The following is a 23,143-nucleotide window of genomic DNA, read 5'->3' as shown; positions in this document are numbered from 1 at the left end:
AAAGAGTCACTACAGGGACTTCCCTGATGGTCCAGTGGTTAAGAATCTGCTTTGCAATGCAGGGGATGCAGGTTCGATCCCTGACTGGGGAACTAAGGTCCCACATGCTGCTGGTTAACTGAGCTCATGCGTCACAACTACAGAGTCGGAGCGCCACAACCAGAAATCCCACAGGAGCCTGTGAAAATCCCGAGAGTCATAACTAAGTGAAACCTGATGCAGCCAAAGAAACAAAAAAAAATTTTTTTAAGTAGGCATTATATTAAAAAGCAGAGACATTACTTTGCCGACAAAGATCTGTCTAGTCAAAGCTATGGTTTTTCCAGTGGTCATGTAGGGATGTTAGAGATGGACCATAAAGAAAGCTGAGCACCAGAGAATTGATGCTTTTGAACTGTGGTGTTGGAGAAGACTCTTGAGAGTCCCTTGGACTGCAAGGAGATCAAACCAGTCCATCCTAAAGGAAATCAGTCCTGAATATTCATTGGAAGGACTGATGCTGAAGCTGAAGCTCCAATACTTTGGCCACCTGATGTGAAGAACTGACTCCTTGGAAAAGACCCTGATGCTGGGCAAGATTGAAGGCGGGAGGAGAAGGGGACGACAGAGGATGAGATGGTTGGATGGCATCACCAATTCACTGGATATGAATCTGAGACATGAATCCCAGAATCTCTGGGAATTGGTGATGGACAGGGAAGCCTGGCATGCTGCAGTCCATGGGGTCGCAAAAAGTTGGACACAACTGAGAAATTGAACTGAACTGAGGCATTATATTATGAAAATTTAATAGAAGACACTGGAAACTAACAAGACCCAAGAAGCTTTGCATCATTCTTCTTTTTACATTTTTTATTACGGAAAATTTCAAACACCTGAAAGTAGATGGAAGAATACGGCATAATCTCATGTTTCCCTCATCTAACTTCCAGAATTTATCTTTGGCCAATTTTATTTCATCTGTATTTTTTACCCACTTTCCCCTCAAGATTATTTTGAAAGAAATTCCAGATATAATTTATAGGTGTGAATATTTCAGTTTATAAAGCTAACATAACTACAATGCTATTATTATCATATCTACGTTAACAATAATTCCTTACAGTTAAATATCAGTCAGTATTCAGATTTCCAAAAAGTTGTCATAATTTTAAGCTGTTTTGTTTGAATCAGATCCAAGTAACTTACACACATGTGATTGGCTCTCGTGTCAACTGTTTCATGATTTATGGTTCTACCTCCTGTTTCTTTCTCTTTTTCTTGCTGTTTCTTGAAGAAACCAAGTTGTTTGTTCTCTAGTTTCCCACAGTCTAGTTTTTACTGTTTGCATCTTTGTGGTGTAGATTAACACATTCTTCTCAACCCTGTACTTCCTGTAAATTGCTAGTTGAGTCTGTGAACTTGATCAGATTCAGGTTCCTTATTTTGGGGAAGATCCCCGTATCAGTGCTATGTTCTTCCATAAAAAGACATTAATGCCTGGACTTCCCTAGTGGTCCATGAAGCCTCCACCCTCCCATACCGAGGGGCCTGGGTTTGAATCCTGGTCTGGGAACTAAATCTTGCATGCTGCAACTAAGAGCCCACATGCCACAGCTAAGACCTGGCACAGCCAAAAACTGACCTTCATACCTCACAGGCTCTCATTCTGTGAGGTTGGTGGCCATTGATACAATGCATAGATCCACTTCTTTGTGAGGATCTGCAAAATGGTAATTCTAAATCTGTCATTCCTTCATTTTTTTTCCATCAGGATACTTCCTTTGAAGGAAGCTTACTGTGACCTTCCATTTGGTTACCCAAGGACAGAGTTGATACAGGAAAGACAGAGAAAATGTGCTTTCTTCTTAATTTTATTTTTGTCCATTTTCAAAATAACAAGTTCTTGTTTCTGTAATACCCTGTCCAGTGACCAATTCATTTTTGTTGTTGTTGCCCTGTATCATAATGAAAGTGCATATTGTTTAATCAGTGTTTGGTTTGCTTTAGTTTGCTGGCTTGATCACAGAGCACATTACCATTTTAGGGACTAAGCCTGGCTTTCGAAGCCTCTCTCTTCCCTCAATAAAACAAAAACTGAACACCTCCAGGGTTTGGCTTCAGAAAGGTAGGCAAGGTCAGCACCCAGATGCCCTTTCTCTCGATTTCCCCATGCACTGTGTAGGACCTGTCTGTCTTATTCTGTGTGTCTGGCACCCACTGTCATTTCCTGAGAGACTCTGATTTCTCTGTGTTGTGTTGTCTGGGGGAGGTGGTGCCTGTTGTCTCTCTAGAATGCTAGGAGGGTCCACCTTTCTGCTTCTGGTGCCTCCTGGCGGCAGGCATGTGATCCCGGTCAGCTGATCAAACCTCAGTCCTGGACTTGGACTGCAGAGCGGGCCAGGAGGAGGACTGTGAGGCCACTCGTCACTGGTGGAGGCCGTGCCCTTTGCCCTTCATGCCACATGATGGTAGCTGAGTTGCTGTCACTTCATCTCTGGAGCCCCCATGGTTCTTGGTTGTTTTCTGAGCCTTGTTTGGGCTTTTTGTTGGAGCTGTGAGTTCCTGCTATCATTTCAGTAGATCCCTGTGTGCTTAAATAAGCAGTGCAAGTTGGCAAGTTGTTGCCTGCAGTCCCAACTGCAGTCTCTGGATGATTCAGTAATTGGCGTTAGACAGTTGGTCTTATAGGAATCACGTCTCCAGAGAACTGTGGGATTGGGGATGAGTTATCTGACTGAGTGGGATTAGGCACAGAGTCCAAGTAGGAAATGCAGTTGTCTCTGGCAGGCAGTTGTGAAATAGCTACCCCATCCAGTCATGTGAACTCACGTTGCACAATTTATAGCAAGGTTCTGGGGACCAGAATATGAACTAGTCAGGATGGTGGGGTGGCTGCTCCTGCCTGCAGCGGAAAGTTTAAAGCAAGTAAACAACACATTCAAGTCTCCAAACCAACCTGCTGAACCTAAAGAACGTCATTTCTTATAGGTAGTGTGTATGTGTGTGTGTGCGCGCGAGCAAACTTGCTCATTCAGTCATGTCTGACTCGTCCAACTCTTTGCGAGCCCCCCATGGACTGTAGCCCACCAGGCTCCTCTGTCCATGGGATTCTCCAGGCAAGAATGCTGGAGTGGGTTGCCATTTCCTTCTCTAGGGAATCTTCCCGACCCAGGGATTGAACCCGGGTCTCCTGCATTGCAGGCTGATTCTTTACTGTCTGAGCCACGATGAACATTATTGAACATTACTGAGGTATAATTTACTTTGCAGGGTTATTAAGAGGATAAAATAAGTTGATATAGAAAGCGCTTCGTAAACTGTAAAGTACTGTTTCTTTTTTTGTTTGTTTGTTTGGGAAGAGCACTGAACAGGAAGTAAAACAAAAATCAGTCAGTCAATCTGAGAATAGCCCAGAAGACATTAGCTAAACCTAAAAGGAATAGTCTTGGAAATAAGAATTTCTAGTATTTTAAAATATGAGTGTTATCTGCTGGTCAAGCATTCATCGATTATCCTACAGGGAAAAACTGTAAGCAGTGCTGTAAACAAGACTATCTGCTTTGAAGAGCCTACGAAGGAGTTAATCATCTAGGTGTACTTCAGGACATTTGTGTTATTACAGATGGAAACTTAGAAAATGGGAGATATTGAAGGACCCATGAAAGTACCATAAACCAATTTAAAATGCATATGGGTTAGCGCATTTTTCAATTTCTTTGCAAGGATGGCTTCATGACTATGGCACATCATTGGTTAATCTCATACTGCATTAAATACATAGCTTAAAATGATTTTTTACAAGTGAAAACAAAATTCTGTGGTCACTGAATTCAACTTTTATTGAGGATATAATGAGGAATCAAACTGTCCCTGTCCTTAAGGGACTCATCTGCAAGTAGGGGAACAAATTTTACAAGACAAGGGAAGATGCTGGGAGAGCAGTGCCCGCAGAGAGCTGGGGGAGCCCTGCAAGGACCAGGGGGATGGCGGTGGGGGAGGGAGTAGAAATGTTTGGAAGCCACATGCAGAAAGTGGAAGCTTTGCCTTGGCTGAGACTTGAAAGTTTCAATGCAGGGAGGTAGGGAGGAAGGCCCAGTGGAACATTGCGTGCAGACAGGAGGCAGGAAAGGATGTGTTGTTTCAGGGACCACGGAGGTCCCGGGATACGAGTGTAAGGCAGTAGGAAATGGATTACTTTTCACAGAAATAAGGAATGAATATTGGCTCTATAAGCACTAATTAATTTACATCATGATTGGCGGTCTACTCGGTGTTTACATTTCTTTAGGAACTATTTGTATTCTTTTTTTTCCAGTGTCATGGAAATATTATAATTGATGAAACATATTAGGAAAAATGTAAACATATTCATTAAAGTGCTTCTCTCTTAAGGATTTTGCAGCTACTGAAAGCTTTGACTACCACTAACAGTTTAACACCACTAACACCACTAACACCTTGATGAAACAAAGCATTACCCGAGTAGAGGAGAATTATAAAGGTTTGAAACGTCTATAGTTTTCCGATCAGTGACTGACTCATCATAATTTTCAACAGTTATGCCTTCAAAATCTTTGAGAAAGGTCAGAAATCCATTGTGCAGATGAAGAAACTGAAGCAAACAGGATTCTTCTTGGTCTCAATGTGAGAGACCAGAGTACATCAGGGAGATTATTGCTTTTGATTGTACCAAGTTTCTCAGACCGATAAGTTTCCATTTGTTTTGTAAATCCCAAAGTGGAAGGTGTTTTGAGATTTCTTCTTCTGTCTACTGGAAATACGTCACTTGATCTTCATAAAGTGCTCAGAGTGCTTAGTACTCTAAGAAGCTAGAGCAGGGACTCTTCTCTGAGAGTTTAGAAGAAAGGACAGGCAGCATTGATTATTCATGAAGTCCTGATCATGGAGCTAGTTTAGATCCTTCAGAAGTCAGAGCGTATGATATGTGCATTCGGATTTTTTTTTTAATCACAATTAATCATCTGTCCGAAGTGTCTTCGCTGGATTCTTCTTGTATAAGAAGGACATAGCTTTCTGCATTCCTGCTGACGTACCTGACAACACTGCCAAGCAAATGAGACATTTAAAAACCTGTGATTAAGGCACTACATAAATAATCTGTGTTCTATCTTTTCTCTTGTTACATGATTTTTTAATAAATTATGCAAAGAAGGAGGGTACTGGTTATTTTGAATCTAGCAGACTTTTATGCATAGATTTCTGAAAATATTAATAAAAAAACTACATGAGTTCTACCTCTTCCAGATTCCTAAGATGTCCATCTCCCACTATCTACTCTATGTAGTCCCTGTAAAATAGTATAAGCTATTAGTGAAGTTCATGTTTCATGCCTATAACTGAAACTTGGACAGAAGACATCTGGATATAATTAAAATAGCAGGCAATTTTAATTTTAAAAATATTGAACAGATTTAAAAAATAAAACTCAGAAGACCATCTGCATTTACATTAGAAGCATTATTAAAAGGATAACAACCTTTTATCTCTCTACACTAGTTTTTCCAATTATAAAAGTAATATGTGTACACAACAGAATATTTCTAAATATAATGAAGAATAAAATTTAAATGAGCCATTATTCTGCTTCCCATATAATACAGTTCTTATAAAAGTCATTTTTCACCATATGGATGCACTGTCATTTATTTAACCAATTCCTATCGTCAGCCATTCTGGTCATTAAAATATTTTGCCATAATGAACTTTTTATATATAAATTTTTGACATTGCTAATCATTTCCTTAGGGTAAGATTCTAAATGGAATCACTGGTTCAAATGCCATGAACTTTTTTGGGGAAACTTTTGATACATGTTCACAAATTGCTTTCCAAAAATGATAATGCCAGATAACACTACTCCCAGCAAAGAACAAGGTTGCTGGTCTCATTAAGTGCTCACTGGCTCAGCATGGAGTTTCAGTATTGCCAATTCAACAGGTGAATAGCCTCCTTCTAAAAAGGTACCTGGTAAGAATAGCTTTTCATCACAGTTACAGAGGACTGGTAAATACTACTCTCATCCAGCCTCTCCAGATCTAAGTATTAGTGTTCCACTGAGAGAGACGTGCTGAGGTCCTACTCAGAATAAGGTGCCTGCCCACCCTTGAAGGAGTTAAGAGCCTGTGCGGACAAGCTCTGTTCTCCCTCCCTCACGGCCACAGCCCACGGTGCTCAGGGGGGCAAAGATCCCAGGCCCTGTGCCCCACCTTACACCCCCCTTTCCTGTTCTCAGCCGCGTGAGACGGGCAGGCCCAGCAGAGGCCGGTTGAAGGGTTCTTGGCTCAAGGCTTGGGCCCCACAGAACATGTCAATATACTTGCTGTTGCGTTTTCACAACCACTTACCTAGATGGCTTACACTTTTTGTTCATTGAAAGGCAGGGAAGGAAACACATTATTTCTCACAAGTCTGTGCTTCTGGTCATTTTATTCTATGTACTGTTCATAAATAGAATTCTGTACTTTGCATTTATTTGGATATTTACATTTAAAAAGGAAATCATTAAATAAGCCAACTCTCGGGAAAGGAATGAATTCTTAATATCCAGTGCATTCTGCTCTTATCATTTACCCAAGAATCTGTATTAAAGTATATCTTCTCAGAGCAATCTTTGACCTTCAGGGGATAATATACTATAGGAAATCATAGTTTGAATATATATATGTATATGTGAATATATATATTCTTAGAATATATATGTGAATATATATAGTATATGTATGTATATTGAATATACATATTGATATATATTCTTAGACAATAATTTCCTCAGTTGTTCATTTATAGGTAAGGGGTAGCTTCTCAGAGTCTCTGTCTAATCCAGTCTTTCTTCCTCCTAGTCCTGGAAGGCCATGCCACTATCTCTTTCTTCCTATGTCTCCAAAATTGACAGATGTCATCGTGTCTAAAAGTTCTTGAGAAAAATACATTCTGAGGCAAAACTTCAACAGATCTGTGTTATTGTATTGGTGAAGTCAGGGAATTCACTCAATCCATCTAGCCTTTGATAAAAGGATAAAAAAAGAATAATTACATACCATAGACTGATGGCTGGAATTAGTAATAAAACAGCGGAGAGCAGAAAGACGAAGCCTTTGTACCAAGCAACAGTGGCTGAATAAATTCCGTTGAAAGTAGAAACTGCAGTGATTCCGCCAAGTGTTTCTAAGAAAGCAAGACAAGCAAACATGGTGCCTGTTTGGGGTCAGGGTGTGGAGGGAAAGAGAGAAAAGGCTGAGTTATAAAACAACAAACAAAATAACATGGAAAACTGCAAACATGGGGGCGCTGCCTGGTGAAGGAGGCAGTCACCCATTTTGTGGGTGAAGAAATTGAGGTCGAGAGTTCTCCTTGGACCTAACGAGAGAGGAGCTTGAATCAGTACTTCCAGGATCCACGGGGCAAAGCTAAAAAGTACTGGCCGCGTAGGCGTGTGGAATCAGCTGTGTGTCTGCCCCGACCACAGCCTTAGACACAGAACCACCTGCCCCTGAGGTTCCAGGCTCCCCCTGCCACTCTTGGTCCCTGGGCTAATCTGTGACACAGCTGTGGGGCAGGATGGCTCTCTGTGGGCAACATCCAGGTCAGGTCAGATCTGGCAAGAGTGACAGGCAAGGCACAGAGATATAATCTTATCTTATATGCCTGCGTGCTAAGTCGCTTCAGTCAGGTCCGACTCTTTGTGACCCTATGGACCGTGGCTCTCCAGGCTCCTCTGTCCATGGGATTCTCCATGCAAGAATACTGGAGTGGGTTGCCATGCCCTCCTCCAGGGGATCTTCCCAACCCAGGGATCTTAACATCTCCTGCATTGGCAAGCGGGTTCTTTACCACTAGCGCCACCTGGGAAGCCCTTGGGAATCTTATACATTCTGCAATTTGAATTTGATCCCTTCCTCTAGAGTAACAAAAAAATCAGTTACTTCAGTTTCCTGTTTGACTGGTCCAGTAACTACTTCACTGCCCTATGCTCTAGTAAAGGTTATGTCACAGGCTGATATTAAGTGATTCTCTAAAACATACTTTTCTGTCTTAACCTGCTTACAACTGTCCCCTCGGAGGGGACTCTGCTGTCCTTCCTTCTTGCTACACCCCAGGCATGGGAAAGGGCAGGCGTCGGAGCATTGCTCAAGAAGCCTGAAAATGACTTTGGGGTCAGCTCAAGCTCACAGTCAGAGAAATGGTCCTTATTCCACAAGTTTTGAGTCCTGTCTGGAATCCAAGACCATGTTGACTGAAGAGTTAAACTGAAGAGTTAACCCCCCAAAAGACAGTTGAGCATCTTGACGCACTTTTCTTCCTCTTGGTCAAATTTTGCATCACTAAGAACGCCATGGCTGTTCTCAGCCCCCGGCTTCAGTGGTATAAGCTCCTACAGTTTCTGCAGATCCTTCTTTCTTCTTTAAGCTGCTGTGTTTGTTCCCTACTTTGCCGAGTTTCCTTTTCCATGATAAACTGTAATGCACTTTCCTTATAGACAGCGCTAATTATGTGAATGATTGTGCTTAATTGGACTGATAAGGAAGGAAAAAGCAAGCTTGAGGATCACCTTTAACAGCTGGATTACAGTTTATGTGTCTAGCCTCTTGCTTTCCCCACGTTCTTGCTCTTTTAGACTGTGTATTGATTTTTGTCTCTTTAAATCTTCACTCCATTGTACACATTCTGGTTGGTGTGTGTGTGTGAAGTCGCTTCAGTAGTGTCCTACTCTTTGCAGACCTATGGATTGTAGCCCGTCAGGCTTCTCTCCATGGGATTTTCCAGGCAAGAGTACTAGAGTGGGTTGCCATTTCTTTCCTTCTCCAACATATTCTCGTATATTGCTTCAGAGTCTTCATTGAATAACAGGACATATGTTCATAAAACAAACCTCTCGCTGCAGAACGCTAGGTTATCAGAGATGTGTCTTCTTTTGACCACAGTGAAAGTTCTGCCCATGTCAAGTGCACATTTGCTTTGTTCACTGCTGTGTCCCCAGGGTCTAGCCGTGCTGGCAGATGGTAGACATTTAATACATACTTGTCAAGTGATTGACTAAAAGCTTCATTCAAGGGCACTGTTATCCATCATCATGTAGCAAGCATATGGGCTTGGCGCCTCCATGATAATACAGGATTACACAGAATATTATGATATTAATGATAATACAGGAAGTCAGTTTAATTGGAAACAAGGTCTCCTAGTTATCTAACTACGGCATTGTTTCATTTTATTTCTGATTCCCTGCTAAAGCCAGGGACGGTGCCATGGTGCTAATCCTATTTACACAGTGGCTTGAGTCTTTTCTTGTCGGAAACTCGGTCAGGCTGTGCAAACAACAACCCTCTCATGAAATAGCTCTAACTTCTTGCTGCATCTCCCTGAGTAGTACAACTTGTTTAATAGTTACCAAAGAAAAATTGATTAAATAAAAGCACAATGGAGTTTATTTTCTAAACTTTAAAAAAATCCAATAGATGTCAAAACTCAAGTCTGTCTGTTTTTACTGGGTCCCATGTATTAAAGTGGCTCATCTGGTTAAGAATCTGCCTGCAACGTGGGAGACCTGGGTTCGATCCCTGGGTTGGGAAGATCCCCTGGAGAAGGGTAAGGCTACCCATTCCAGTATTCTGGCCTGGAGAGTTCCATGGACTGTATAGTCCATGGGGTCACAAAAAGTTGGACACGACTGAGTGCCTTTCACTTTCACGTATTAATAGAATTTTAAGGAGTACACAGATGACAAACTAAGAAGGAGTCCAGGGTGCTCTAGCGATGAATTTCATAGCCGTATGGAGCACAGAGATTTCAAAATAATTAGCAAAAGTCAGTTTCCTCCTCCTTTTTACATAAGGTATTATAACAGAGATAGGGAGAAGCACCTGAAAAACTCTGTAACACTTCCCTTCTCAGATTATTTTAAGGTGCCTAATGTTTTCACAAAAACATCCATTTTTAGAAGTAATGAAGGATTGGAGGTACATTCACTTTTATACATTTCAGTACCACCAGAAGGATTTCTTCATTTGCAGTTAAGAACAAAATGACTCTACTATCCTGGAGCAATGGAATCACAATGGAATTGACAAAGTTATTTCAACTCAGAATAAAACATGCCAAAATGCAAACTACACATTTTGAAATGTCACTGTATTTAATAATATGAAACCACTTCTTAAAAGAGTTGATAAATAAACCAAGCTAAACTAAAGCAAAGTAAATAATACATTCTGACAAGTCTATTGTAGTTCTAAGTCAAAGCAGGATGATATTTCTTTTTGTTTCCTGAACAGCTTTATTGAGATATAATTCACATAATATAAAACTCACCCTTTTAAATTGTACAGTTCAGTGGTTCTTCCTATGTTCACAGAAACTGGGCAACCATCACCACCGTCTAATTTTAGGACATTTTCATCTCCCCACAAGACTCTTTGTGCCCATTAATGGTCACTCCCTTTTCTCTAGTCCCTGGAGAAGCACTGGTCGAATTTCTGACTCCATGAATTTGCCTATTCTGGAAATTTTGTGTAAAATGGAATCATATTTATATAATAAATAATATGTGACCTTTCGTGACCAGCTTCTTTCATTTAGCATAATTATTTCAAGGTTCATTCCTGTTGTAGTGTGTATCATGACTTCATTTCTTTTTATTGTGAAATCATATTCTGTGGAACAGACACACCTTATTCTGCTTACGTATTCACCAGTTCATGGGCATTTGCATTGTTTGTGCTTCTTGGCTATCATAAATAATCCTGCTATGAACATTTGTGTGCAAGATTTTGTGTGGACATGTGTTTTCATTTCTCTTCAGTGTATACCTGGGAATGGAATTACTGAGTCATATGGTAACTCTATTTAACTTTATCAGGAGCTATCAAACTGTTTTGTTAAATGGCCGCATCATTTTAGATGATTTTCTCACCAGCAGTGCATGAGGGTTCCAGCTTCTCCACATCCTCGTCAACACTTCTTATGGTCTATCTTTTTCATTTCACCCATCCCAATGGGTCTCAGTGTGGTTCCGATTTGCATTTCCCGGATGGCTAAAGATGTTGATCATTTTTCATGTGTTTGTTAGCCATTTATATATCTTCTCTGTAGATGTTAGTTCAAATCCTTTGCCCATTTCTTAATTGGATCGTCTTTTTATTGCTGAGTTTTAGTATATTTTGGACACAAGCTCCTTATCAGACATATGATTTGCAAGTATCAATATATTTTCCCATTCAGTGAGCTGTCCTTTCACCTTCCCCCCCTTTTTTTCCCTCCCTCTCTCTTTCCTTTTTATTTTTTAAAGTATGGAAGTATGGTAAAACATTTACAGGAGACTTGGACCATACAGAACAAAGTTACATATTCTTTTCACTTTCTTGATGGTGAAAGCATGAAAGTTTTTAATCTGGATAAAGTCTAATTTATCTGTTTTGTTGTTGTTGTACTTTTGGTGTTGTATCTAAGAAACCATTACATAATTCAAGGAAGCAGCTAGGTTTTTACATACTGTAATTCTTATATTCCTAAGTGATTTTCCAATTACTCTGCATCACACAATCAACAAACATCTGTGTGAATATACAGCTACATCTTACGCGTGGAAAAGAATTGAGAAATATATTTTTAAATTTGTTGAATTATTCAATCTTCTGCAGTGGGGCAGGGCATGTCTAGAGCAAGCCCTCCACAGCACAAGGCCCTGGGCAGGGACTCCCTTGCCTGAATATCAGCTCTTCCTAACACAGACCTTATCACCCGATTCAAAAGGAGTTCTATGCAGAAAAAGGGTTGAGAATATTCTGAAGAATCAAACACTGATTGTACACAGCTATGAGGTGGTACAGATTATAAAGTCATTCTGTTCCTTAAGCAAGTTAGACTCACCTTGCTCAGTAGAACGCACCACTTTTGATATCATGGACCGTAGAACAGAGAGCGGTATGACAGTGAAGAGGAACGGCAGTCTGACTGTGAGAGGAAGAGATAACAATTAACTGATCTGAAAACTCAGGGTCAGTTTTAAGCCTGAAACACTTTCCCTCTAAATAGTTCATTTTCTGTAAGCATCCTGATTCATTGCTTCTAATGACTGAATTAATTAATGGAAGAATTCTGTTTAATAAAGGAAGATAGACAATGGACAGGTCAGTTTAAGATGAGTTTACTTTCTGCAGATGTAGAAAACTTAGGGTTCCTGGGGTAAGGGAAGAGAGGAAGGATGAATTGGGCGATTGGGACTGACACATACGCACTACTAGATATAAACTAGATAACTAATAAGGACCTACTGTAGGGCACAGGGAACTCTACTCAACACTCTGTAATGGCCTATATGGGAAAAGAATCTAAAAAAGAGTGGGTATATGTATGTATTTGTGTCACAGATTCACTTTGCTGCACCCCTGAAACTAACACAACACTGTAAATCAATTATACCCCAATACAATTTTTACAAAATTATATAAAAAATTAATTTGCTCTCAAATCCTTACTCTAGTGCAGAGAACAAGAGTTTATGGAAGTCATTGGTCCAGGTCTGTATAATCTGCTGCTGGAAATTGATATGTTTCCCTGGTTATTACAGTAACTTCATGTTTAGCAGGTTGTGACTGTTAATAAGTTTTTTGTTTGTTTTCTGTTTCTGCTCTTTCAGACCTGGCAGTTTTAGTGCTAGCATTCTTTCATTGTATGATCTACTCTTTGGCAAACTGGTTCCTTATCTTTTCAGTTGTTCATCTTTGTGGCTGAAAAATTTCAGGAACACAAATTGCCTCTGTTCTTAAATTCTGACCCTTAAGAGTCAGTGGCATTTTTCATTATAAGATAAAACAGTAAGATATTACATTTGCAGATCACTGTAAAGTTCTCACATATATTAACTGACTTTGGCCTTGGCAATTCCAAGGGAGATGGGGAGAGGGACCTGTCCTTTTCTGAACTCTTGGCATTGTGCTAAGTGATTTACAGTCATCTCTTCTAATATTTGTGACAATCCTCTGAATCAAGCACCACGATGCCCATTTTACAGATAAAAAAAAATAAGGGCTCAGAGCAGTTCAGTAACTAGCCTAAGATCACCTGGTTCTGCAGATGGAAATTAAACCCAGTTCTGCTTCGTCACCCTGCCTCCTTGCAGGGTAGCAAGAGCTTAATACTGCCTTTGTCGAAAAAGGCTAAATGGACCTTCCTGAGGTCTCACTTTACAGACCCTTTAACCTTTGCAAGTGCAGTATTTTTCACTCAAGCCTTACAAAAACCACTGATGGGGTGCAGGTAGTTAAGGAAACAGTCCAGCTTGCCAGAAAGTGATTTATCAAGAGTCAATTCATGAAATGACCAATTTGCTGAAATTTCAATTTGCAAAGTCTCCTTGAATACATCCAGACGAGATCGGGCACATTCAGGGTGGTATGGTCATAGGCTTGAATATATTCAATGAATATTTTTCTTATAAAACTTTTGAGCATCCTTTACATAATAGTCTTATTTTTTTTAATCTAAAGTAGCCTTCTTAGTAGAAGAAATAGTTAAGTTGGTGAATGTTATATTGAAGAACTGATTCACAAGAAGTTTCCTCAAGACAATTATTGGGCAAATATGCAAATTTAGAAAATTGCGGTTATTAAAAAAGTTTTTTTTTTAAGTCAGTTGTTTTTCAGCTTCTGGAAAATTTGCTTTTAACAAATTACCTTTGATTAAACTAGAATACATTAAATAGATAATTTTATATTAAAGTTTCTCAACCATCAGACTGCATTCATTTTATATAAATATCAAATACGAAATTCTAGGATACACTTGTAACTTACCTAAAAACATCATCAATGTTGTTCTGGCAAAAGCAGTCATAGCCATGCCCACCATGGTGGTAAAAGTTCCTATGAAGGCCATGTGAATGTCTTCCATACAATAAGAAAAAAGCCATATTCCTAGGAAACTGGTGAAAAAAGTGACACTACCCAAAGCTGATCCATAACCTATTAAAACTTCATCCCAGCAGAGCGGCGAATCCAATTCATAAAGGACAAAAATGGGGGAAACACCAATGGTCACGAAAAAGTAAGTGATCATCGTGAAAAGCAACAAACCGCACAAAGACCGTTGCGCACCAGAAGCATTTTTAAAAAGCATGTACATTCGGTTAAATAGATTTTTAAAGACTTCAGTCCACGATACAGAAATATTCTGAGATGACGACTCTTTCATTGAATCCTCAAGAAAAAGTAAAATATAAATCAAGTTCACAGAAAGAGCCACGGTAACAATTAAAAAGGACCACACAAAACCTAACCCTCTAATAAAATAGCCAGAAGACAATCCTGTTAATCCACTAACAACTCCAAACAGGAAGTCAATTATGGCGATTCGAATCGTTCTTTGTTTCTTTTCTTTACATTGATCAACTATGTAGGCAAAAGAGGCTCCCAGAAATGTGGTGTAATTGCCAAAAAGTGCAACAATGAAGGTAGATGCAATCAGAAGTTGGATTGGAAGGGCAAAATAGGAGAGCAGACAGAGCCAAGCACTGTTTGCAAGAGCGCCGACAGAAGACAAAATCAGAGGGAATTTCCTTCCTCCGTGGTCACTGTTTGATAGAAACACAAACGTAGACACGAGACCGGGAATTAACCCACTTATGTCCATTTGCAGGTTAAAAAGAGACACTTTTTTCTGGACCTCCTGCAAAGAAAAAGAAGACAAAGTGTTTACAGAGGTTTTTACAATGTGCCTGAAAATATTTTGGTATAGACTTTTCTTGAAAAATCAAGCAAGAGCTGGTAAGTCAGAGATGGGGAATTTATAGTGCATGAGTTTTTTGTTTTTTAAAAATATTTGTTTGGTTGCCCTGGGTCTTAGTTGTGGCAAGCTGAATCTTTGATCTTTGTTGCACCACGTGAATTCTTAGTTGCAGGTCCCCCAGCATTGGGCAAGAAGTCTCAGCCACTGGACCACCAGGGAAGCTCTCAACTTAAATCTTTATCCAGCTCACAATGCAAAGGTCAAGAGCTGATATAATCATCAGTGCTCAGTCATAATGTTCAAGCACCACAGTGGAGACATTGACCCATAAAAATAAAATGTGTGTATTGGTGTATGTCTGACTCACATCAAGGATCCACAGAGCCCAAGGCCTCATGGACTGGCCGTGTAATGACTTTTCTTTCTTCTGTGGACTTCCCTGATAGCTCAGTTGGTAAAGAATCTGCCTGCAATGCAGGAGACCCCAGTTCAATTCCTTGGTTGGGAAGATCCACTGGAGAAGGGATGGGCTACCCACTCCAGCATTCTCGGGCTTCCCTTGTGGCTCAGCTGGCAAGGAATCCGCCTGCAATACGGGACGCCTGGGTGCAATCCCTGGGTTGGGAAGATCCCTTGGAGAAGAGAAAGGCTACCGACTCCAATATTTTGGCCTGGAGAATTCCATGGACTGTACAGTCCATGGGGTCATGAAGAGTCGGACACAACTGAGCAAATTTCATTTTCTTTCACTTTCTTCTGTGGACAGTTCGCACTAAGGGATCGCGTTCCAAAGGAAAAAGGATACCTTTTCCCATGATACATCTTTCTGTCTACTCTAAGGGAATGAATATCACATGTACGTGTCATATTTGACAGACTTTTATTTAGGTAGAGCTCAGTTGTCCTTTTTACATGTGTCTCCACATGTATTCCTTTATTTACTAAAAATTAAGATAAAACCCAAAGAAGAGTTCTGTATTGACTAAAGATGGTAGTGTGCCATAAACTAAGGAGTGAGATAAACTCTGCTTTCCTGAAGCCTGACACAACTATGAGCACACAGATTGGTGGACAACAACCATCATTGCACTAGTTATTTAATGTAAAGAACTTGGGGTGATTTAAAAGCATTGTCTTCTTGCCTCTTCTCTGTATTTTCCAAACTTTATATTAAGGCTGGGTGCCATTTTTATAATGGTGATGACTAAACTCAGTTTAAAGGCTTTCCACATGGCACTAGTGGTAAAGAACCCACTTGTCATTATGTCTCATTGGCAAGGCATAGTCAGAAACAGGTTCAGTCCCTGGGTCAGGAAGATCCCCTGGAGGAAGGCATGGCAACCCACTCCAGTATTCTTGTGTGGAGAATCCCATGGACAGAGGAGCCTGGCGGGCTACAGTCCATGGGGTTGCAAAGAGTTGGACACAACTGAAGTGTTTTAGCACACATGCAAACTCATTTAAAAAAATTTATTCATGTCATATTTAGAGGGCATCCTAAAAACCTGATGAACCACAAAAATATCAAATACTGAATTAATTTTTAAATAGTGAGCCTATTTTTATTTTTATATATTTATACAATTCAAGCCATTCTTTATTGCCAAAACTTGAGTCATCTTTGCTTCTAACCTTTCCCTTTGTCTATGTCCCCCAGCGTAGTCTATCCTGCCCGCCCCTCCTCCCTGCATGTCTTTCTCATGCCTTTATCTTCTTGATGGTCCCATAGTTGCCATGTGAACAACTCCCATTGGTTTTCCCCTCCACTACTCTGGCATCTCACGGTCTCTTTACTCAGTTCACGTGTAACACCAGTCTTATCACTTTGCAGATCACAGACCTGGACCCTGGGCACATCTCCCAGAGCACACTGTCGGTGTGTCTCTCACCTCTCAAAGCTGCAGTGTCTCCCCAGCCTGCCTGAGAAAATCCACGCTCCTTAGCCTGGTACCTGAGGTCCCTGAGATGTGGCCTGGCCTCACTCCTCTGCATCATGCCCACTCATTCCCAGTACAGTCTATGTTCCAGGCACTGTCCACAGTCAGTCCTGCTTGGAGTTCCCTGAAATTCCCAAACCCATGTCATCACTCCTCCTTCCGAAGTTTCTCACATGACAGTTATCATCCCCTAGCTGTACTTTCTGTGTAATGTTTAAGAGCTTGAGCTCTGGAGTCAGAGGAACCTGGATTCCATGCAGTCAGTTCTGTACACAGCAGTTTGGGGTGATCTTTATGGCTGATTTGAGTTGTAGTATACAACATTGTAAAAAACAAAAACTAAAAAATTTTTTTAATTAAACAGAAGGACAGAAGACAGTCCTGTTAATCCACTGACAATCCCAAACAGGAAGTCAATTATGGCAATTCAAATTGTTCTTTGTTACTTTTCTTAATATTGATCAACTATGTAGGCAAAAGGGACCCCTGGAAGTGTGGTGTAATTGCTAAAAAATGCACCAATGAAGGTAGACGCACATCAGCTCACGGCACTCCTCTCATCATGAGCAGTTCATGTCATAGTCCCTCAACGACTTTCCTTCCACTGGAATAAATGCAAACTCCTTTCCGGTGGTGGTGGGGGGTGGGGGACGGCCCCCCAGCACAGATTCTGCAAACCTCCAGGCTCTGCAAACCTCTCTCCGCTCGGCCGACCAGCACACAGCTTACTTCCTTAATTCAGAACCACCTCCTCAGAGAGGCCTTCCCTGACCATCACTCCAACTAAAGCAATCCCACTGACCCCCACCCAAGGCTCCAGCCCCTCATCCTGCTGTTTTTCTCCCTAGAGACTCACCACTCCTTGACAGGACATGATATGTTACTCTATGCGTGCATTACATGACCTCCCTACTGCAACTTAAGCCCCCAGGGCAGATGCGGAACCTTGTTCTTTCACCACAGTATCACCAGCTCCAAGAACAGTGCTTCCAGGTGCTCAACAGACAGATGGATGACATGAATGAACCAGCAAGTAAAACAGGCGTCTGTAACTTGCTGTGTGTGAACCTGACCAAATGACTTAACTCCAGAGTTTCTTCATCTGAAGAGAGGGAATGTCAGCAGTCCCGATCTCACAGGCTGCCAGGAAACTTAAAATTAAATATAAGGTGCTCCACACAGGGCCCTCGTACAGTCAGTGCTAAATCACTCTTGCCTGTTTTATGTCTATATTAGAATAAATTTATTGAGCACATCTTGGTACCTCCTACAGACATTGGAGCCATCAAGTATTTATTGAATAAACACACAAATGAAACAGTTATCTTTTAATCAACTCAACAAGATGTTCCAGTTTGGGGTTCTCCTCCCTTTTCCACGCCTCCTCCTATGTCCTGTTCTCCTCTCCTTTCTATCCACTGTCATTCCAGCCCAGTCTTTTACACAGGCTGCTCTCATCTGCAACCCATGTTTTGAAATGCAGATTTTAACAAAGCAAACTCAAAGCATCTGTCAACCATAAATGTTGAGACAGAAGAAATCTTTGTGTGTCTTAAACTCTGGATAATTATAATTATATGTCATATAAGGATAGATGATAGAAATCAGAGTGAAAAAAAATGCTATTTGCTATACAAGATGGAACAGAATAACAATGTACTGAGACAGGAGACTAAGGAAAGTACTGTCAGTTTTAAGGAAGTCACAATTTCATAGGCTAAAATGCATATATTAATTTCAATTGAGTAGAAAATATTTCTTATCTGCTGGTAACAAGAGACTGTGTTAATAAAAGGTTTATAAACAAATTCCTGAACAAGAATGACTTCAGGATCTGCTGGGTAACCTGAAGTTTTCCCCTTCCAGTCTAGAGGTTTGTCTCTTATTTTTAGGGGTACAAGAGCAGTCCACAAACCTCTCAACTTGCATGTGGCCAGAACACACCCAGGGAGCTGGGCATTGAGACAGCCACTCAGGAAACGGGCAACATGTGTTCTTGGATTTAAAGAGGGGAGAATATTCTCTGAAAAGCTGAACAGGGCCAGGGCGGGGGCCAGAAGGAAGTGCTCTACGGTCCTAAGGAGCAGGTGGTGAGGAGGTTGCCACACCCCGTCCCAGTTGTGGGCGGGCTGGTATCCAGTTCCTCAATTTGAGAAAAAGCACCTGAAGCTCCTGTGCGCTGCCTGTAAACTAAGGCATCCAGGGCAGTGGGCTCTCCTGACTATTAATTCAACGAAACCACAGTCAGTCAGTGAAAAAGTTTGGCAAAAATCTTCAAAATGAGACCCCTGCTCTGGGCAGCGAGGGGCTTTCAGCAGTTGGCCCAGGTGGGAAGTGGGGCCAGTACTAATGATCACACAGTCACAGAGGTCACTGCGGCAGCCAGACCGAGGCCCCTCTCCCCTCAGTTGGAGGGCGAGGGCAGCAGGCTTTTCAGACACTCTTCCTCCATCCCCCACTCTGCTCCCAGGGCTCCGGTGAAGGAACACACAGAATCAAATGCAGAGATTGATGAACCTCTGGAAACTTCTCACTCCCTGGCAACGACATTCATGTAACAGGAAACATTCTTTTTTGTTTGTTTGTTGGCCTTGGAATGTGGAACTTCCCTGACCAGGGATCGAAGCCGTGAGCCCCACAGTGAAAAACACAGAATCTTAACCAAAGTCCAAAGAAACATTCTTGAAGGGAGACAAAAACCAAGAGACAGACCCTTGGCCCTTCTGTTTTTATGACCTCCTTCTAGGCCAGAAATTTGATATCTACATGGCTGTCTGGAAATAATCTGTCCTTTTCTCCGAGGGTGCAGGTGACCCAGAGTCCCTTGATGTTTTTTTCCTCTTTTGATCGGGGAGGCAACACCACTCTTTGGCCTCTCTTTCCAAGCAGATGAGTTCAAAGCTCCTAAGTGTGGTTGTTTCTCAGGCATTGTTGCTGGAGGGGCGGGGAATTTCCCAATCTGACTGCTCTCTCCTTTGCATTTGGACATTGGCAGACTCTGTAAAGAACTGCCTAAGGGAGAAGGACATTGGCAGTGTCCCTCCTGGGGGTGGAGGGTGGACGGGGAGGATAGGCTCTGTGCTATCTGGCGGGACATTTTCATTGCCCTCAGAGCACAAGTGGGTGCTGTCCACCCCCCCACCCCCATACACAGGCTCCTTAGCGTTTGGGGGGGTCAAAGCTGATTTGATAACACCAAATGGTGGATGGCACATGCCACCCATACCCCATGAAGAACACTGGCCCGGGCCCCACAGTCTTCAGGGATGGGCTATGTTCTGGGGTCATTGAAAACTGGGTCAGGTGGGCAGTGGAAAGAGGCGGGGGAGGGGTCAAGGGAAAGGTAGGACCCATGTTTCACTCCGCCTGTGTCCACTGAGCGCTCATCCCAGCCTGCCCTGCCCGACTTTCAGGCTTTCTGTGGGGAAGGAGGAAAGAGACAGCCACAGAGGAGAGGAGACTGCCCTGAAATCTTCTGAGAGAAAGGAGAAGAGCCAGCATCACAGGAGAAGAAAGGGCTTTTAAGGAGAAGAGGCAGATGAAAGGTGTCAGGGAGCTTCAAACAGAAAGAGAACTGAATAGAGGCTCTTGGTTTGGGACTTTGGGGTTTTAGGGTGACCCTTTAGAGATCAATGTATGATGCGAGCAGTATCCTCCTTCCTTTAAAACCCCACTGCACATTCCTCTTTTAATACACTTGAGGGCTCTTTTCATGTCTTACCTCCTGGAATGCAAAAATCGGGCTGCTTTTGTTCATCGCACACTCAGAAGTATTGCTCTCAAGTGCAATGCTGTAGTTGCCTGTTTCCTCCCATATCCTCCTGTACACATACTGTGTCGTCAGTGGGCTGTTCAGAGTCAGAGCGAATACACTAAGGCACACGACAGGTTCTACAAATGGAATCTTCATCTTGCTTGGATAGAGAGCTGGAGTTCTATTAAAGAGAAAAGGAGAGAATCAGTTGCACTTTTATCGGAGAGGCTAGGTTTTCAACGATGGGGAAATTAGGGGCATTTTGTGGAGTAAACAAGCATACTAGGGAACAGAAAGCAGTAAGCACTTCCGAAGAAAATAACTTTTCCTGGTACCCAGTAAACCTGAGACTGTCATACTTCTCATTTTTAAGAGTTGGACCTTTAAGGACTGCTGCTGCTGCTGCTCAGTTGATTCAGTCATGTGTGACCCTGTGCGACCCCATAGACGGCAGCCCACCAGGCTCCCCGTCCCTGGGATTCTCCAGGCAAGAACACTGGAGTGGGTTGCCATTTCCTTCTCCCTTTAAGGACTAAAGATCATTAACTTGCACCTTTAAGAGCTCAAGGGACCTTTAAGGACCATTAACTATGTTAGTCACTCAGTCGTGTCTGACTCTTTGGGACCCCATGGACTGTAGCCCTCCAGGTTCCTCTGTCCCTGGGATTTCCCAGGCAAGAGTACTGGAGTGGGTTGCCATTCCTTGCTCCAGGGGATCTTCTTGACCTAGGGATCGAACCTGGGTCTCCTGTATCTACAGGAAGATTCTTTACCATCTGAACCACCAGGAAAACCCAAGGACTCTAAGAAGATTCTTTAAAATAGTCCTAATAAGTTGTCTCCCACTTGGGCGATCCAGTGATCACACTGTAACTCCCACATTGTATCCTGCCAGCTGGTTTTCATAAAGGAAACAGTGAGGTGGCTTTTGGGACACGACAGTTACGCAATTGTTTATTATTGCTTTGGCTGCTGGTGAACAGCGGGCAGGAAGGGGGCCTTCAACGAAGCAGCTCGCAGTCGTAATTAGGGGTTGTTTCTTTTGTTTAACTCACCCCACGGTCACGGTCTTCCTGCCAGGCTGCTGGGCGCGGGTCTGACCATTGTCGGGGCCCGGAGTCTTGGGGGGCTGTCTCCTTTTGCGGGGGCCTGCCTGCAGCCCCTCCTGGGCAGCAGGTGCGCACGGAGGCTGGGCCTGCGCCGCCGCGCTGGGTGGGAAGGGGAATGAAAGTCCGTTGAATTCGACCAAACACACCTGTTCGGGAAACCTCAAGCCCTTATTTTAAAGCAAACCACGAAAGCGCCCTTCCGCGTCCAGAGCGACAAGCGCGACAGTCCACCGCTCAGCCCTCGCTCGGCTCCGGCGCGGCCCTGCCTGCGATCTCGGCCCGGCGGGTCCCGGGGCCCGCGCGGGGCAGTCGTTTCTGCGCCCCCGGCCGGCTGTCCCTGGGTCCCCAGCCCGGCCTGCGTGCGCGGTGACTCAGCGGCGCCGCCCGCCCCGGGGACGCACCTCTGGGGTGCTGGTCCCCTCCTCACCCTCGCCGCCGGGGCGGGCACTGTCCTGCTTTCCTGCGATTGGGCTCCCTGGCCAGCGCCCCCGCGGCGATTGGTCCGCTCCGACGCCACTCTCGAGCGCCCGCCCCCAGAGGCCCGCCCACCCCCGAGGATCCCTCTCCACCCCGCGCAGACAAGTTCAAGGACTGTGGATAGAGAGCATTTCTGGGACCGAATAGCGCTTATCACGGGAGCACACAGGAGATCTGTTGCAGAAGTGATATTCTGGGGTGCACCCGCCCCCCAGCAGCCCCGTGGGCTGAGCAAGTGCCCTGGGAAACGCGGAAGAGGGGCACCGGGCGTCCGTGGAGGGTGCAGGAGAGAGAGTTCTCCTAGCTGAGTTAGCTTAGTCGAGAGTGTGGTCGCTGACTCTTCCTGGTGGTAGGACCTTGAGCTAATTATTTCATCTCTGTGAGCTTCCATTTATCTGCCAAGCGGACAGAACAGTCTCACAGAATCGTATTGCTGAAACCCTAGAGGTGAACAGAGAGCATAACCCTGGAGCAAAGCGGGGATTGCACTTTCCCTCCAGCGAACCGCCAGGAACACCCCTGAAGATGAAGGAGCTGGATTTACTACTTGTAAGGGGAACGGATGCATACGCAGGGGACCAGGGGGGATCAAAAGCTGTATTTTCCATGACAGAGGTCTCCAGGAAAGAAGTGTTCTGGAATGGAGGGAGAACCAGGGTAAACCGTTTGGGCGAACCGGATCAACCTATATTTAAAACCAGACTCATGCCAAAGAACTAAACAGACATTTCTCCAAAGAAGACATACAGATGGCTAACAAACACATGAAAAGATGCTCAACATCACTCATTATCAGAGAAATGCAAGTCAAAACCACAAGGAGGTACCATTACACGCCAGTCAGGATGGCTGCTATCCAAAAGTCTACAAGCAATAAATGCTGGAGAGGGTGTGGAGAAAAGGGAACCCTCTTACACTGTTGGTGGGAATGCAAACTAGTACAGCCGCTATGGAAAACAGTGTGGAGATTTCTTAAAAAACTGGAAATAGAACTGCTATATGATCCAGCAATCCCACTTCTGGGCATACACACTGAGGAAACCAGATCTGAAAGAGACACGTGCACCCCAATGTTCATCGCAGCACTGTTTATAATTGCCAGGACATGGGAGCAACCTAGATGCCCATCAGCAGATGAATGG

At 43.0% G+C, this 23,143-nt stretch overlaps 1 protein-coding gene across 2 annotated transcripts; it reads right to left on the bottom strand.

Moving 5' to 3' along the window:
* Positions 1-3,797: 3,797 nt before the first annotated feature.
* Positions 3,798-21,921, bottom strand: SLC46A3 (solute carrier family 46 member 3). Of its 2 annotated transcripts, none has more exons than XM_043892255.1 (6): positions 21,671-21,921; positions 20,383-20,596; positions 13,794-14,664; positions 11,869-11,952; positions 7,041-7,197; positions 3,798-5,045 (listed from the first exon to the last, which is right to left on the bottom strand). In XM_043892255.1, the coding sequence occupies exons 2-6, from the start codon at positions 20,569-20,571 to the stop codon at positions 4,961-4,963; spliced, it is 1,386 nt and encodes a 461-aa protein (XP_043748190.1). In that variant the 5' UTR covers positions 20,572-20,596; positions 21,671-21,921; the 3' UTR covers positions 3,798-4,960. The 2 variants fall into 2 exon arrangements, with proteins under 2 accessions (XP_043748190.1, XP_043748189.1); XM_043892254.1 differs by having other exon boundaries at positions 21,471-21,920.
* Positions 21,922-23,143: the final 1,222 nt, after the last annotated feature.

This window comes from Cervus elaphus, chromosome 30 (assembly GCF_910594005.1).
Source record: "Cervus elaphus chromosome 30, mCerEla1.1, whole genome shotgun sequence".
Taxonomy (NCBI): domain Eukaryota; kingdom Metazoa; phylum Chordata; class Mammalia; order Artiodactyla; family Cervidae; genus Cervus; species Cervus elaphus.
The sequence above is the reverse complement of the archived record's forward strand: the minus strand, read 5'-3'. Positions and strand labels throughout refer to the sequence as shown.